Source organism: Eublepharis macularius, chromosome 5, assembly GCF_028583425.1.
Source record: "Eublepharis macularius isolate TG4126 chromosome 5, MPM_Emac_v1.0, whole genome shotgun sequence".
NCBI lineage: Eukaryota > Metazoa > Chordata > Lepidosauria > Squamata > Eublepharidae > Eublepharis > Eublepharis macularius.
In genome coordinates, this window is record NC_072794.1 from 103,743,535 (window position 1) to 103,759,127 (window position 15,593).

At 44.3% G+C, this 15,593-nt stretch overlaps 1 protein-coding gene across 1 annotated transcript in view; it reads right to left on the reverse strand.

Moving 5' to 3' along the window:
* Positions 1–15,593, reverse strand: part of CELSR2 (cadherin EGF LAG seven-pass G-type receptor 2) — a 129,018-nt gene that overhangs the window by 55,031 nt on the left and 58,394 nt on the right. The window contains exons 3-5 of the mRNA XM_054979609.1: positions 12,224–12,446; positions 941–1,056; positions 581–669 (exon numbers count right to left, since the gene is read on the reverse strand). Coding sequence (XP_054835584.1) covers positions 581–669; positions 941–1,056; positions 12,224–12,446 — 428 coding nt within the window. The remainder of the gene's footprint in view (positions 1–580; positions 670–940; positions 1,057–12,223; positions 12,447–15,593) is intronic.

A 15,593-nucleotide genomic window follows, 5' to 3' on the forward strand; every position in this document is an offset into this window, starting at 1 on the left:
TGCCTTCCCAGTTTTTGGTCATTGCCTTTTTCCTCACCTCCAGCACAGTGCAAGCCCCGCTTCTTCCCCTCAGCATCCACAGCCACCCCTCTGTGCCATTCCATTCCCCTGGGCAGCCCTTTTCAATCCCCAGCTTATTAACCGAAGCAGGCAGCTGCCCGTGACAATTGCACCAGCTGCTCACCCCCTGTCAGCAGCCTCCTCATTAGAAAATGACTTCTTGAGGCTTCTTCAGACAGGGACCACCACCTTCTGAATCTCTGCATTTTAGGCACTATGTCTGCTAACAGCTAGGGCCTTTTGGAGACTAGAGAAGCCAGATGTTGAGAGAGTGGATGGAGACAGTGACCTCTGCTATTTTTTAAAACTCCTCCCATATTCCAGCCAGCAGCTATTTCACCATCCAGCACAGGTAAAGTTGCCAATTTCATTTATCCAATCATCATCCAGAGCTCAGCAAATGGGAAACGCTGGCACAAGATGGATGGAGTTCTGCACAGAGCCTGTACAGGCTGCTGTGGTCTGATGGGCTGGGCATTCCATCAAGAATCTTCTTCATTTCAGCATGAGATAATCTTACCTTGTTGTAGTAGTGTAGGTGGACGGTGTGCCACTGCCCATCACTCACGCCCCCTGGAATGAATGGGGAGACGGTGCTTGTTGACTCTCCTGGGGGGGGGGGGGAAATGAGCCACAGAGAAAAGATCTTAAGGATGGAAAGTATCATCATCATCCCACCGTCACTTCCCAGAAGAGAAGGTATCTAAGCTAGACATGGTAGTCCGTGGGGTAATGGCAGCATAAGGTGGAGGCGTGGAAGAAGTAAGGATGAGGAGATAAGTAGGGCTCCAGAGGAAGGGAAAGGGGGCTTGGCAAAAGGGAAGAGGAGAGGGGGCAGCTAAGGCAATGCTTGGACTCATGGAGTGGAGCTAAACCATACCTGCTGAGAAGGTAAGCTGCACCTGCTCCTGCACAATCTCCAGTGCAACGAAGTCGTGGCGTTCATTAAAGCGCCCATTGTAGAGAAGCAGCCCATCCTGTTCCCTAGTGGCAAACCTACCCAACAGAAAAGTCAAGTGAGACCTCTGATCCAGGATCCACAATTTCAAATCATCCACAACAGAAGTGGTAGACAAGGCAGACCTAAGATGATTGAGGGAATGCCTATCCAGGCAGAAACTCTGCAGCTAACTCCCGCATGAAAAGGATTTTGAAAGGCCAAACCATTTCTCCCCTTCAGTCTCATACATTATAGGACACACTGGACTCTGCGCTGGGAAACACACACCTTTAAACATTTGTTTTTGTCTTCTGCAAACATTCCTACACAAAAGCATGCCACTGGTGAGTATGGGCTCCTACAACATATTCATGCAATGCAGTAAATAACCATTGGTCTTGAGCAGCTGTGACACGTGGTATTCATACAATTTCCTGCCTGGGAACGTATGCGTAGGAAATGCATCATGTGTGAAGAGGTTCTGGCACTAAGCTCTTGGTTGCTAGGTTCCCAAGATTTCCCCAAGCAAGTAAGCCCAGCCTAACAAAGGCATTCCTGTGTGATTAGGTGTGCTGCTTCCTTAACACAAAGGAGCGCCTAAGTGGGCTGGCTCAGCTGCGACTCATCCTGGTGCCCTTCCCCCACCTCAACACTCCATTCATTAATTTTGGCAGTGAGTGGCTGTGTGTGTAAACACAGCACTGTAATAAGAGCAAGGGGAAATGCAGAAGCTGAGAGCACAAAACCAATTCCACCACTGTCAGTGGAGAACGGTGGCCAGCAAACTACATGAGCCAATGAGCAAGATGTCACTGCAGGCTTTACAAATGAAAGCGGTGGTGGAAGAGGGATGACTACAATGAGTCATGAGGATCCAACCACTGCCACCAAAAATATAAACCCCAAACTGGACAGTCACCTGTTGTAGCTGTTGTAGCTATGCTACCACTAAGCCAAGGTCTCAGGCTGAAAAGCAAGTGCCTGAGCAGACCCAAGAAATATACTGAAAAAGGGCAGAAACCAAATTAGGATCAGGAATTAAGAAGCCAGGAGTGAGATTTTCCAGTTAAATCAGGATCCAAAATGAGGATCAAATAATCAGAATATGATCATCAGGCAGAGAAACACAGGCGGATTCTTAAAACGATGCAGGTAAGATAGAAGCAGCGGCCACTCTCATAGTTATTAATTTGTCAGGTATGAAAAAAGGCATTTTGAGCTAGGAGAAGGCTCTCTCAAAGAACACTGTGAATGTGGCTTCTGTTTTATAAACTGCCATAGGACCAGTCAGTGGCCTTAGAAGGGTATAATTTGCTGAGGATGACACTGTTAGTGTATGGTTCAATCCTTTGAGTCCAATGATAAATGCCAAGATGACAAAGGATCTCATGGTACGTTAACGATGAACAAATTTATTTTGATATATGCTTTTGTGAATCAGACCCCACTTTGTTAAATATGGCAACAACCAAGTCATGACTTTTTTAGGACCACCAAATAACATAAAATAGTCAGCAAGCTGTTGAGTTCCCCACAACTCTTCGTCAGATTGGATATTTTTTAAAAAATAGGGAAGGGGAGAAAAAACGTGTTTCAAGCCCTCATCTGCTGTTCCCAAAGTTACAAACAGGAGAAGAGAGCAGGGGAAATTATAAAGGAAGATCAAAAGGCCCAGTTTCCTATGTTACAGATAAAAAAAAAGATTTAGCCCCCAAAGTAAACAGTCTACTCAGAGTAGGTGTGAAGCTCTCCTGACTGCTAATGCTGCCAAAATGATAGCTTACTGTCGATGCAATCCAAAGCAGAGTGATATTCTTCTAAGCCCATTGACCACAATGGATTTAGAAGGGTGAAGTTCTGTTAAGCATTGTACTGTGTATTCTGGAAATCTTTTGAAATGGGCATTAAACCAGGAGGTGTGACTGGTTGGCAAACTGGCATGAGTCCAAAGAATTCACAATACCAGCTGCCAGAACCACAACAAAAAATTAGCTCAGAAATGCTCACTCTACTAAAAATGGTCATGAGAATTAGCCACTTAGATTATGTTTGTTGAAGGTGGGACTTTAGTGGCAAAAAATAACATGCTGGAGAAAATAGGAAAACAATACTGGTTGGAGGTGCATGGATTATACGAGTTAATTAAATCTGAAAAAGTGGAGGAGATAATTGGGGTAAAAACAGAAATGGATGATATACTAAGTAAAGGACAAATAAAAGAGAAAGGGCTAGCAGGGGCGTTATATAAATTAATGATAAGAGAAAAGGAAAGGATGATAAGAATACTACAGAATAAATGGGAGCGAGAAGGCTTATTTCATCAGGAAATGATTCAAGAAATAATGAAAGGTATAAATAAAATTAAAAGGGATAAAGATAAAGAATTGGCTAGGAAATTTATATGGAAATGGTATAGAACTCCAGCTCAGATATTGTATATAGTTAAAGGAATGAGCCCTAAATTCTAGCACTGTGGCCAAGAAGTAGGCATATATGCTCATATGTGGTGGGAGTGTAATGTTGTCAAGGAATACTGGCAAAAGATTATAAGGGTAATTTCTGATTTATTTCAAGTGAATATAGAGGTTAATAGGGATTTGCTTGTCTCTGGAATATTGGGAAATAAAAGAGTAGATAGAAATAAGCAAGATTTATATAAAATCATGATTTTAGCCGGAATGGCTATAATAGCATTGGGATGGAAGGGTAAGAACAAATGGACAATGGAAAAATGGAACAATTATGTCTTTGAAGGTGTACAAGCGGATATATTTGTACAGATAACTGCTGATGAGACATGGGAGGATAAACGTCAAAAGATTATAAGTAAATGGTCCTGTTATAGGCACTGGGTGGAAAGGGGGGAAGCCAACCCAAGCATTCAAACCCGAATGAAGAATTTGTGCACGTGGTTAAAGATATGAAGACATAATGGGGGGTGGGGGGTGGGGTGGGAAGAGAAGGGGTAAAAATAGCTGTATACGGTTCAATGTATGACTATGTATATGTGTTATAACAATAAAAAAAATGAGAATTAGCCACTTAGATAGGTTTCAGTGGAATATCAAAGCCATGTTTGCCCCTGGCTGGATTATTATGGAATGAGGAGATTTGCTTGTTGTATTGTCTAGACCAAAGTGATGGCAATAAATCTGGGGGCAAGCCAATGGGTACAGGTTTGGACATGTTAATTCTCTGCAGTTGTTTCTAGTCAGAAAGCTAAAAGCTTTGGGATACCCCTTCTTCCTCCTTTCTACAATGCTCTCTAGCAGGCCAAAAGCAGGATGGTTGCTAGCACTGTGCTGTGTAGTCACTTGGTTGCAGATTAGGAATGGAGAGTGATGGAGAAATGAAGACAGGATTTTAAAAACCTTACAAACATGCCTGACTCCGTTCACAGGTGGCCCGTGATCCCTTCTTTTTCTGCTGACAAATTCCATAAGGGGACTACCCTTGTATTTTGGGAACACAGTAATTTCATCCTGCCAATAAACCATATTTGAAAGGAAGTGAATGGAACTGTCTGCCACAGGTTGGGGGGAAATGGTAGGAGATGGCTAATTTTTAAACTATTTCCTGTCAGAGCCGGATGGCCCATTTCCAAATATATGAGAGCCAGTTTAAAGATCAGAAAGTGTACAATCTTCCTAGACTGTGCCACTTCGGGTGGGAGAATCCTATGTTTGAAAGTACCCCATGTTTTAAAAAAAAACACTGCCTGTCTGCCTGGTAGGATGCCAGAGGAAAAGTGCATTAGCCTAGCCTGCTCTTTACACAAGGCCCTTACATCTTCCCTACAGTCTGAAGTAGCAAAACAGATTAGTTAGCCAGGGTAGACGACTGATTTAGCAGAGTTAGCTCAATTTCATTCTCTCTGTTCAGTCTCACTGCCCCAGTTCTACCCCAATGGCATTTGTAATCCACTCATCCACATTCATATGTGCTGTTTTGAGTCAGCTCTTGAACAGCATTCATAAGAGACACAGGGCCAGTTCAGACAGAATGTTGAAATCATTGTTAACTCTGGTTCATTTCCAACACTAGGATTAACTTCACAGATGATTATCAAATCCTGGGTTACCTCAGCAAATACCAGTTTCATTGTGTTCACTCTTGCCTTCACTCCCCTACAAGGGCTTGCATGCTATCCCAAGAGGCATTACGGTAAGGAAGAACAAGATGAGATTGAGCCAGGGTGTCTGCATTCATATGTAATACAAAGCCATGTGGTTAATAAACCAGCTTCAAGACATGGCTTCAGGTCCTAGTTTCAGATCAAATAGTAGAGTGATCCATGGTTAGGATGCTCACAATAACCATAGATCCAGAGGAATTAGCCGTGTTAGTCTGTAGTAGCAAAATAGTAAAGAGTCCAGTAGCCACCTTTAAGACTAACCAACTTTACCGTAGCATAAGCTTTCGAGAACCACAGTTCTCTTCGTCAGATGCATGACGAAGAGAACCGTGGTTCTTGAAAGCTTATGCTACAATAAAGTTGGTTAGTCTTAAAGGTGCTACTGGACTCTTTACTAAATAACCATACATAGATTAATCAAATCAAACCACGATTTCCCTTTATTCTGAAACCAAGCCTTAGATTGTTTTTATGCTTCTGCCTGCATGATGTCACAATAAACTGCACCCTGCTTATTCAATAGTTCCATACTTTCATGGCCTAGTTATACGTTACGTTGTCCTGCATGCCCCTCTCATGTGTCTGCCTTCATCAACCAGACATGCATTGGGAGCTGCAGTCTCAAAACTTAATCCCAGGCACATACGGGCCCAATTTAGACAGGTACTGCTGTGCTGAAGGGGAGGGGCTTAAGCATTCTTCCCTGCACTATTTTTCCAACGTATACTTTCCCCAATAGGGCAAATAATGATTCCTTGGGACCATTTCTGGTTAGAAAAATGGTGCAGAGGGGAAGGTTTCAGCCCCCTCCCTCTGTGATACCGATCCAAATCCATCCCCCATGAGTCTAGAAATTAAGTTCTATGTACAAAACTCACAGTCCATGTCTGATTGACAGGATCAGGGTGGACATGGAGTGTGGGGTTGGGAGACAAGGACAATGTAATGTATGAGTTGAGCTAATATACTATTTCTTAGTGTAATACACCCTGAATAGTATATTCACAGGACCAATGATACACGTCTTTAAGAGCATTCATCCATTCACAGGAACCTGAAAATGTCAAATGATTCCATCTGAACAGCCACATTGCTAAGGTATTAAGATTAAATATACCTGCCCTTGACATTACACATTACATTCACTGAATTCATATGTTCAAACAGGTACTGAAATTGAAACTGGGTGTCAGAATCATATCTCACTCACATTTTCATTTAGAACACAGAACCCCACTTGGAATTTTTTCATCAGCTCTGCGCAAGTCAGTTTTGTAATTCCACTCACACACTCTCAGCTAATTAGGGATGACAGCCGCCTGTTAGGGGTGGGGCATCTCACCTTTTGCCCCCTCAGCCCCACTCATCTGGCCAGCAGGGGGGAAGAAGGGAGCAGGCTAGGAACCACCAGAGCACGCAGCAAAATGGTGCATTCACGTGCTCCAGAGACCCTCATGACAAACCTCTAGTGGAAAACTCGAAGCTACAGGGTCTCAGAAAGCCAAATCAGACCCAAAGACAGTGAAAATGCTATATTTGGGGCCGACTTTGGCCCCACTGAGACGCTATCGCTTTCAGTTTTCAACCAGATTTAACACCATCGGGGCCTACAGTGCACATGTGCAAGGATCCTGCATTGGGGCCCTGTACCTGCCTTGTGACCTCACTCACTAACCCCCCCACTTCTGAGGTAAGTGGGGGGGGGGCGGCTGGCAACCCTACAGCTAACCTACCTCTCAGGGGTGTTGTGTGCATAAAATGGAACAAGTGAGAATGTTGTAAGTGATTCTTGAGCCCCAGTGGGGGAGAAAAGTGGGATATAAATGAAATAAATAAATACATTTAGGACATTCCCAAAGCTTAGATGTTTGCAGCAATGCTCCAAATTAGTTATAAGCCACATGGAAGAAATTCACAACTACCCCCACCCCCAACTGCCCCAGTGACCCCAGCTCCATTCCCAGAAGATGGCAAAACACCTCCCGGATCACAGGCAAGTTTGGCTAGGGATCCTTGAGGTGTTTTGCCATCTGCGCATGGCGTAGGGGTCACTGGGGCAGTCGGGGGGGGGGGGGAGTTGTGAATTTCCTGCATTGTACAGGGGGTTGGACTAGATAACCCTAGAGGTCGCTTCCAACCCTATGAGTCTATGATTCAGAGAGAAACTGGACTTCCAAACTACCAATTTGCAGGATTACTGGGACAAACAAATCTGCAGCTGGTGAGGAATGCTAGGCCATTGCTGCTTATCAGGGTTGCCAAACATGCTTCCCATCTGAGCAACACAGGCCTTACCCTCCCTGGTGACCCCACTGTGTATTGCTCCCTTGAGCTGATTCATTACAGGCTGTCAGCATTTTGGCATGCTTCGGGAACCACAGATCTCTTTGTCAGATGCATCTGGCAGGGAGAGCTGTGATTATCGAAGGCCCATACTGCATTGGAATTGGATGGTCTAGCTGTTTGGCTTCTACAAACTAACAGGGCAAACTCCTTTGAAGCCAACTGATACACACACCAAAAGGAGATGTTTACATATACTAGCAAAGGAATGTTTTGATTGCTCCCTCCCCCTCCCCCCCTAATTGCCTCTTCCCTCTGCTCTTCTGTGTTTGTCCAGTCTCTGTATCAGGCATCTGACGAAGAGAACTTGATTCTCGAAAGCTTATGCTAAAATAAAATTGGTTAGTCTTAAAGGTGCTACTGGACTCTCTTTGATTTTGCTACCACAGACTAACACGGCTAACTTCTCTGCATCTACACTCACTCTCTCTCTCTCTCTCTCTCTCTCTCTCTCTCACACACACACACACACACACACACACACACACACAGTAACAATTACGACAAGTATGCAGAGCAGATTCGAAGCTCCAGCGACCCTTGACTGGGGACAAAGAGGCCTTGGCTGGCTGGGTCCTTTGTACTAGGCTAACAATAAGGATGGAACTAGGAGAGATTAAAGTGTAGGCACGGCCATGAGAGGGGGAGGGCTGTGTGATCACATCCAAGTAGCTTGGATAATGCCCATCTCCAGCAAACATCCTTTCCATAGGAAAAGAGCAAAATTGGAAAAGAGGTACCCAAACTCAACTTCAAGGGCTGGGCTTTACCTTGGAAGAAGTTTCACTCTGGGTACTGTTAACTTAATGGTGTTTCTACAGCACAGGAGAGAGGAAAATACTAGAGAACAACCATTATACCCTCTTGTTCCAGCCAACAGTAGATGTCCGGAAGGACAAAAGAGGCTGGACCCAGGAAAGTAAATAGCATGTATGGCTCATCCCTCCTGCAGCTTCCCACAGTCAGTCTAGCACTGGAAAAAACCCAGGAAAAACTGGTCCCTTAAAAATTTGTTTGGTGCTGTAGCCCCCAGGGGTGGGGGTGGGGGGTGGCAGGCACCAATAGGATACCTAGTAAAAACATAGAAATTCCTCCCATATATATGCTCCATTGCGACTGCGTTCAAAGTGTCAATGAGTGTATCACAGGGAATCATCCCCATGTGGAAACAGCCACAAATGTCTTTGTTACTACACGGGTTACTAGCCTCCAGGTGGTAGCTGGGGATCTCCCGGAATTACAACGGATCTCCAGGCAACAGAGACCAGTTCCCCTGGAGAAAATGGCTGCTCTGAAGGGTGAATTCTATGGCATTATAACCCATTGAGGCTCCTCCCCTTCCCAAACCCTGCCCTCTCCAGGCTCCACCCCCCAAATCTCCAGGAATTTCCCAACCTGGACCTGGCAACCCTACATGCAAAGCAATATATGCTTAGCATGCCGGAAATCCACAGCACAGCCTGTAGCTCAGCTGTACACTAAACTAGGGTTGCCAGGTGCCCCAGGGGCCAAAGGAGGGGGGGGTGCAAGGGGCAGTGGGGTACTTACTTCCCATGTGCATTCTTTGGGAGCACTCCCACACTTCTCCATCCCGTTGAACTGGCTTTGTGCATCCAGCGTTTCCTCCCTTGTGCTGGAAAATAGTGTCGTTTTCCAGCACAAAGGAAGAGGCATGGATGTGCTGAAGCCAAAAATTGCCCCTTTGGAGGTTTCAGTGCACCCAGCATTACCACTGAAGTTTCCAAATGGGTAATTTTTGGCTTCAGTGCCCCCCTGTGGCTCTTCCTTCGTGCTGGAAAATAGCATCATTTTCCAGCACAGGTGTGGAAACACTGGGTGCACTGAAGTGGGAGCTCACATATGCATTTCTTCCCCCTCATGCCCTCCTCTCTTAGCCAGATGAACAGAGCTAGGAGGGCCGCAGGTAGGGGCAGCGGTTCCCCCTTCCTTGGCAGTGGTATGCTCCTTAAGCTGGTATGCTCCATAAGCACATGTAACTGCTTTACAGAGGCAGCAGCCCAGTTTAAACAAGATGTTGCTAGGACTAAAGTCACACAACAAAGTTCTTTTGCCTCACATTTAAAGGGCATCTTTCCTTTTATACATATTTCTTTCACTATATAAAGTTTATACAAGCACATCAGGAAGTACTCCTGGTGATGAGAGACAGGACATTGTCAGTGGTGGCACCTTGCCTTTGGAATGTTCTCCTCCTTGAGGCTCACCTGGTGCCTACTTTAAAGCGCCATGCCAAAATGTATTTTTTTACCCAAGTTTTTAATTAGCGGTTTTATCTTACCAGCTTTTAATGGTCTGCTTCTGTTTTATGGGTAGTTTTTGATGTTTACATCCAAGGTCTTGTTTTTAATTGTTTTTATATTGTTATGTTGTAAGCTTCTTGAGCGGGCCTCTAAAGAGGCAGCATAGAAATATCCTAAATAAATAAATAAAGTTCTTACTACCCTGACACTCAGAGAGTTATTTTTTACATGAGAGAGACACACTGCAATTTGAATTTGTACAATCTGGGAAGAATTATACCATATATGTTTGTTAAAGGTGTAGCTCAGCTCTAAAATACATTAAAATCCTTCTGGGCAGGGACCATGGGAATTCTATATTCTAGAGCATCTGAATGTTAAACTATAGTATAGAGGAACTTAATTATAAAATCTCATTTTCTATCTTTATACTCAGGCAAAAGATCAATATCTACAATGTTCCATTATTTTAGGACCCTCTGCTATTGTAAATGTGTTATAATTTCAAATTCAAAAATTAAAAAGTGTTTTTTTAAAAGAACTGAAATATCTTTTTTTTGCCTCCAGTTCCAGAGGTGAATTGATCTGAAATGTCAACATCTGTAAACTAATAGGACATTTATTGGTTATTGGGCTATATGAAGAGTCAATTGTTTAAATTATAGCTTGTATTTCATAGGCTAGATATATTTGTTAGATTAATTAAAAATCCTGAATAACTCAGAAAAGTTTTGTTTAATTTAAATGGATGATTGTTTTGGAATTAATTGTTTGGATTATTTTTGCTTTAGAGTGTTAATTAACAATGTATTAAGATGAAAATAAAAAGAAGTTTAAATCATACAATAATCTTATAGAGTCTCAAATAATATAGCTGCATAAAGTAGTTATAATAATGTTGAGAAGACAATTCCTTCTTTGTCTTTAATTTCTTTTCAACATTAACAGTGCAATCTTAAGAAGAGTTACTCCATTCTAAGCCCACTGGTTTCAATTGGCTTAGACTGGAGTAACTCTTCTTAGGATTGCACTGAAAATGTCTGAAACAGAGTAATGAAAAAAGTTAGAATGTTCTGATTAATAATCAGAAGATGAGGCAAACAAAATCAAATCTAAAATAGAGGCACTAAAGACAGGATTACCCAATACAGAAAGAATAAGATGAGAGAACAGCCAAAGATATAAATATTTTAAATAAACAAGCAAATGAAAATGATTTCGTAGAAAAATAGAGCATCTTAAGATCAAAAGTCCAGAGTCCAGGGCCGTCGTCACACGGGCTTTTATTTAGCGCTAAAATGGCACTATTTCCCGGCAAACACCCACCTTATTCCAACACTGTAGCGATTTTCTCTCTTCTTCTTTGTGCTTGATAGTCGCGCTATTTTGTGCCTCAGTGTGAATGCCTCACATCGATGTATTTCGCCTCGCAACGTCCTATGCCCTCCCTTCAATCCCAGAATCCATTTCTTCCTGCGACTCCTCTTTTTTTATTTTATTATGTCCTTATAACGCCATAACGACATAACACAATGCAAACTTTCTGCTGAAGTAAAAATGACTCAATCGCCATGGCAGAGTCTTCAGCGATGGGGATCACGTCAGACAGGGAGTTTTCTGCGGGCAAAGGGCTATTTATATCATTTCAAAGTTGGAAAAACAAAAGGGTCGTAATGTTTTGCTCTAACGGAATGTTTATATGCTGTTATTCCGTTATAGCGGAATTAAACGCCAGAATAATTTTTAAAAAGGGGGAGGAGCTGCTTCTGCGCGGTTAGAGAGAACAGAACAGAGTGCTTCGGTGTGGACAGCTGGTGGCGCGAAGAGCCGTTAGGTGACCCAAAGAAACGTTACTGTGCCGATAACAGGTAGGACGCTATATGCTGTAAATTTAACGGAAGAGATGCCCGTGTGACGACGGCCCAGCAGAAGCCATTGTTAAAACTTCTGAGTAAGAGTCAGACAAGAAATACTGATAGAAGAATCTTTATGCAGCGTATAAAGGGGTTAAATTAAACAAATGCTTAGTGACACTCAAACAGATTTCAGGGAGGTGGATCAGAAATCAACTAAATAAATACTAGTCCATCTAGTCCAGCATCTTGATTCACCCAGTGGCTAAGTAGTTGCCCTGGAGGGGCACAGAGGCCAAATCCTTTCCCTGGTGTTACTTCTTAGAACTGGTATTCAGAGGTGTACTCCCTCAGAGATGTGGAGGTTCCCTTTAGTCACTACAACTAGTAGCCAGTGATGAATCTGTCCTACATGAATCTGTCTAATCCATCCGCGCTCATGGATATCACAAGTTCACAGCATCCTCTGGCAGACACTGGTAATCGCACTCTCTGTTTGTCTGTCTTTGGAAAACTCAAAAGCTTGCAAACGTGTTGTGTTATTTTGGTTGCTCTAAGAAAAAGATACTGTGTGGTTTTTGGTTTTGGCTCTCTACCCACAGATCCCTTGTTCCCCAAGCCAAGTACTTACGTGAGAGTAATGGTGAAATGGAAGCGCTGGCGTAGGCCCTTGAAGGTGATGAAGGAGTGGCCAGGGAAGCTGCGGGTGCTCATCTGGCAGTAGGGCTTTTCATAGTGTCCAGACATGCAATCACACTTGAATCCACCCACCAGCAGATTGACACAGGTGCCACCATTCTTGCAGACCCCTGGGGTGCAGCGACCCAGGCGTGAGTTCACCTCACAGTTTTGCCCTGCAGGGAAAGCAAAAAGATACCATCAGTATTGCCAGTGTTAGTCAGGTGGCAGATAAGCATAGTATGGAGGTCTTCCGTGCAAACAGGTTCAAGTTCACTGCTCCCCTAAACCTCACACTTCGTCCTAGTGAACCTCCCTAAGTTTTTTTTAAAATCATCTCTCTGCAAACAGCACAGGCCCTGATCTGGATAGGCCAGGCAAGCCTGATCTCGAGACATCTCGGAAGCTAAGCAGAATCGGTTTTGGTTAGTAATTGGAGGAGAGACCTCCAAAGAAAACTAGGGTGGCAGGCAATGGCAAATCACCTCTGTTAGTCTCTTGCCTGGAAAACCCCACTAGGGAGTGCCGTTACGACTTGACAGCATTTCTCACCACTGAACAACATGGTCACTTCACACAACCAGACTAGAAGGATTAAAATATGGGCTTATTGGTGCAGGGCTGCAACTCAACCTACCTCTAGCATCATCATGCCAACACAAGAAGGAGGGTTTAGCAATGACTTAGCTAAAGCTGGGCTAAACGGAAAGCAGCTTTGGCACAGATCCATTCAACACCCATACTCAGCCTTTTAATACGGTATTAACTCCGGAGGGGAGCTTCTCACTCCCACCACGTCCTAGGTTCCTTTGGTAACAGCCACCACCCAAACTGAAACAGGCTTGACCCTTCACCAGCCATTTTGGGAAGCTGGGAAGCCTCTGTGTGCGTGCAGAGTCCTAGCAGATGGCTGAGCAGGAGGCTTATGGGTGAGGCTTTGACACAGCTTGACTTTAACTATAGTACAATAAAGATCTTTATTGTATTATTAATAAAGATCTTTATTGTACTACAGTAAAATATAAAATACAGAGAAAATACAATACACGAGGCTTAACAGCTAATAAAAGAAAGAAAAGGAAATAAAAAGTCTAATCTCTAACTATCCCCTAAGAATTAGCAAATAGTATCTGAAACATCCCGTGCAGGGATGGCTGTTGGTAGGTGGTAGGTAAGGGATAGAGGCATGCCAGTCTCTAGCACTCTCCTTTCTCCATCCCAATGAACCACACACACACAAGGCACCACAGCCTTTTTAAACCCTCTATCCCCGGGGTGGGGGGTGATTGGATTTCCCTCCCACTTAGGGAGTTTAAAATTAGTCTCTCCCAAACTCCATGACCCAACCCGTCCTTGTCATGTAGGCACACATAGATAGGCTTGCCATCTCCTGTTTGGGGTAGGGGAATCCCCGCCCCTACCTGCCACCCCCCATCTTTGCTCACCTGGCGGGCGGGGACGCAGGGGCACGGGGATGAGGAGAAGCGCATGCACATGCTCCTGTGCTCTCCCTTCTCAGAGAAATCCCGGTACACAGTTGAAACAGAGGTGAGTGAAAACGACCCCTTTGGAGTCAGTTTGCACCCAGCTTGTCTGTCTTCAGCGCACACGCATGCACAGAGTTAGCTTAAAATGTGACAGAGGAGGGAGGATTCACTCTCCCTCCTCTGTCATACTTATTTTCCAGTGGGATGAAGAAAGGTGTCCTGGTGCATGCACACATGAGCTGAAGAGAAGCTGAGTGAAAACTGCCTCCAAAGGGACAGTTTTCACTCACCTCCATTTCAATGTGCAAAAGGGGAGCATGGGAGAGAGTGCGCTCTATGCGCACACAGGAGGTGAGTACTCTGCTGTCCCCTGCCCCCCAGCCCACTGCACACCATCTTGGGCTCCTGGGATTCCTGGCAACCCTACACATAGGCCACAAAGCTGGTTTTATGATGGCACCCAAAGGGTTAGAACAACATCCATTTATCCTTCACAGGATACTAGTTTATAACAAACATCCCAAGGAGAGATTTCAGTTAGAGCAAATGGTATAGTACCCTGCCAGGTCTCTTGCCCTCTCCTCCCTGTTTTCCCAGGACTGGATCTGAAAGGTGAATCACAGGCCAGTTTGATATCTAAACGGTCTGGAGATCTACATCCTTATCATGACATATGGCAGTATGAATTGAGCCCAGGAGCTTAAAAAGTTACATGGGCAGTTGGGTTTGGTCATTCCAAACTTGATGGCATGTGAATCAAGAGCCATGTTGCAAGGCTCTTGAGCAGTAGTCCCATGTTATAAAAAGTAAAGCCCATTCATACTAGGGTTTGTTCTGTTAGGGTTCAATACCATCTATCAGCACAGTAAGAGGCAAAGTGTAAAGTTCAGACTTTATTAATCTGGTATGTAGTGAAGGGCCACAAAGCACTGTGCTTCCCAGCCCATTAAATTTTCCAAATCACATCCCAGAGGACCAGGCTTTGGCTTAGATCCACAGAGCACATTGTATGGGTGGGAGTGACTTCTGGGCATGCAAGGCAGAGGGTCTCTGATTTCTTTCATCTCTAGCTTCACCCTACTGTCAGTCTATGGAGAACAGGATACGTTGGAGCCGACTCCCCCCCTTGCAGCTAGAAATCCAAGCTCTCTTGAGTCAAGGTTTTTAATGAGAAATCATAACTACAGCATGTATATGTCCATAGGTTACACAGAAGCAATAAAAGCGTCTGGCTGTACACAGGGCTCTTGTTGAGAATGACGTATGGAATGTTTTCTACAAGGTTTCAGTCCCTTTCTGTAAGCCCCCCACCCTCGGTGCCCGACCAGCTGGGCATAGTCAGTGGGAGAGTAAGAAGGAGCTGTCCCAAGGCCGCTGTGGTGAGCCATCTTAGATAAGAGTGCAGTCTTCCCAGGAGCTGGACAGCTTATGTGAAAAACTACACACACAGAGAAGATGCAAAGTTCAGAAGATGGAGGGACTGTGGGCAACAGACTTGACACCTACCATGTCCCAAAGGGACCTTTAAGAGCAGTTTCTTAGGGGACAAATGCCTGCAGAGGGGACAGAAAAGGCCTCTGTCTGCAGAGGATCCAAATGTCAATGATATAGCAGGAGACTATGCAACCTCTGCACCTCCCTGTGGCACTTTCTTCATCTTCTTGCTCACCCTCCTCACACTGGCTTAAGAAGCATGACTTTACCATACAGAAAGCAAGGGAAAATGACAAAGGGAAGGACTGGAACAAGAACAGGTAGGATTCGTGCACAAATTCTTGCTGGAATACTGAAGTAAGTTTTGCCTGATTATCCTATAACCTGTATGCACCAATGCAA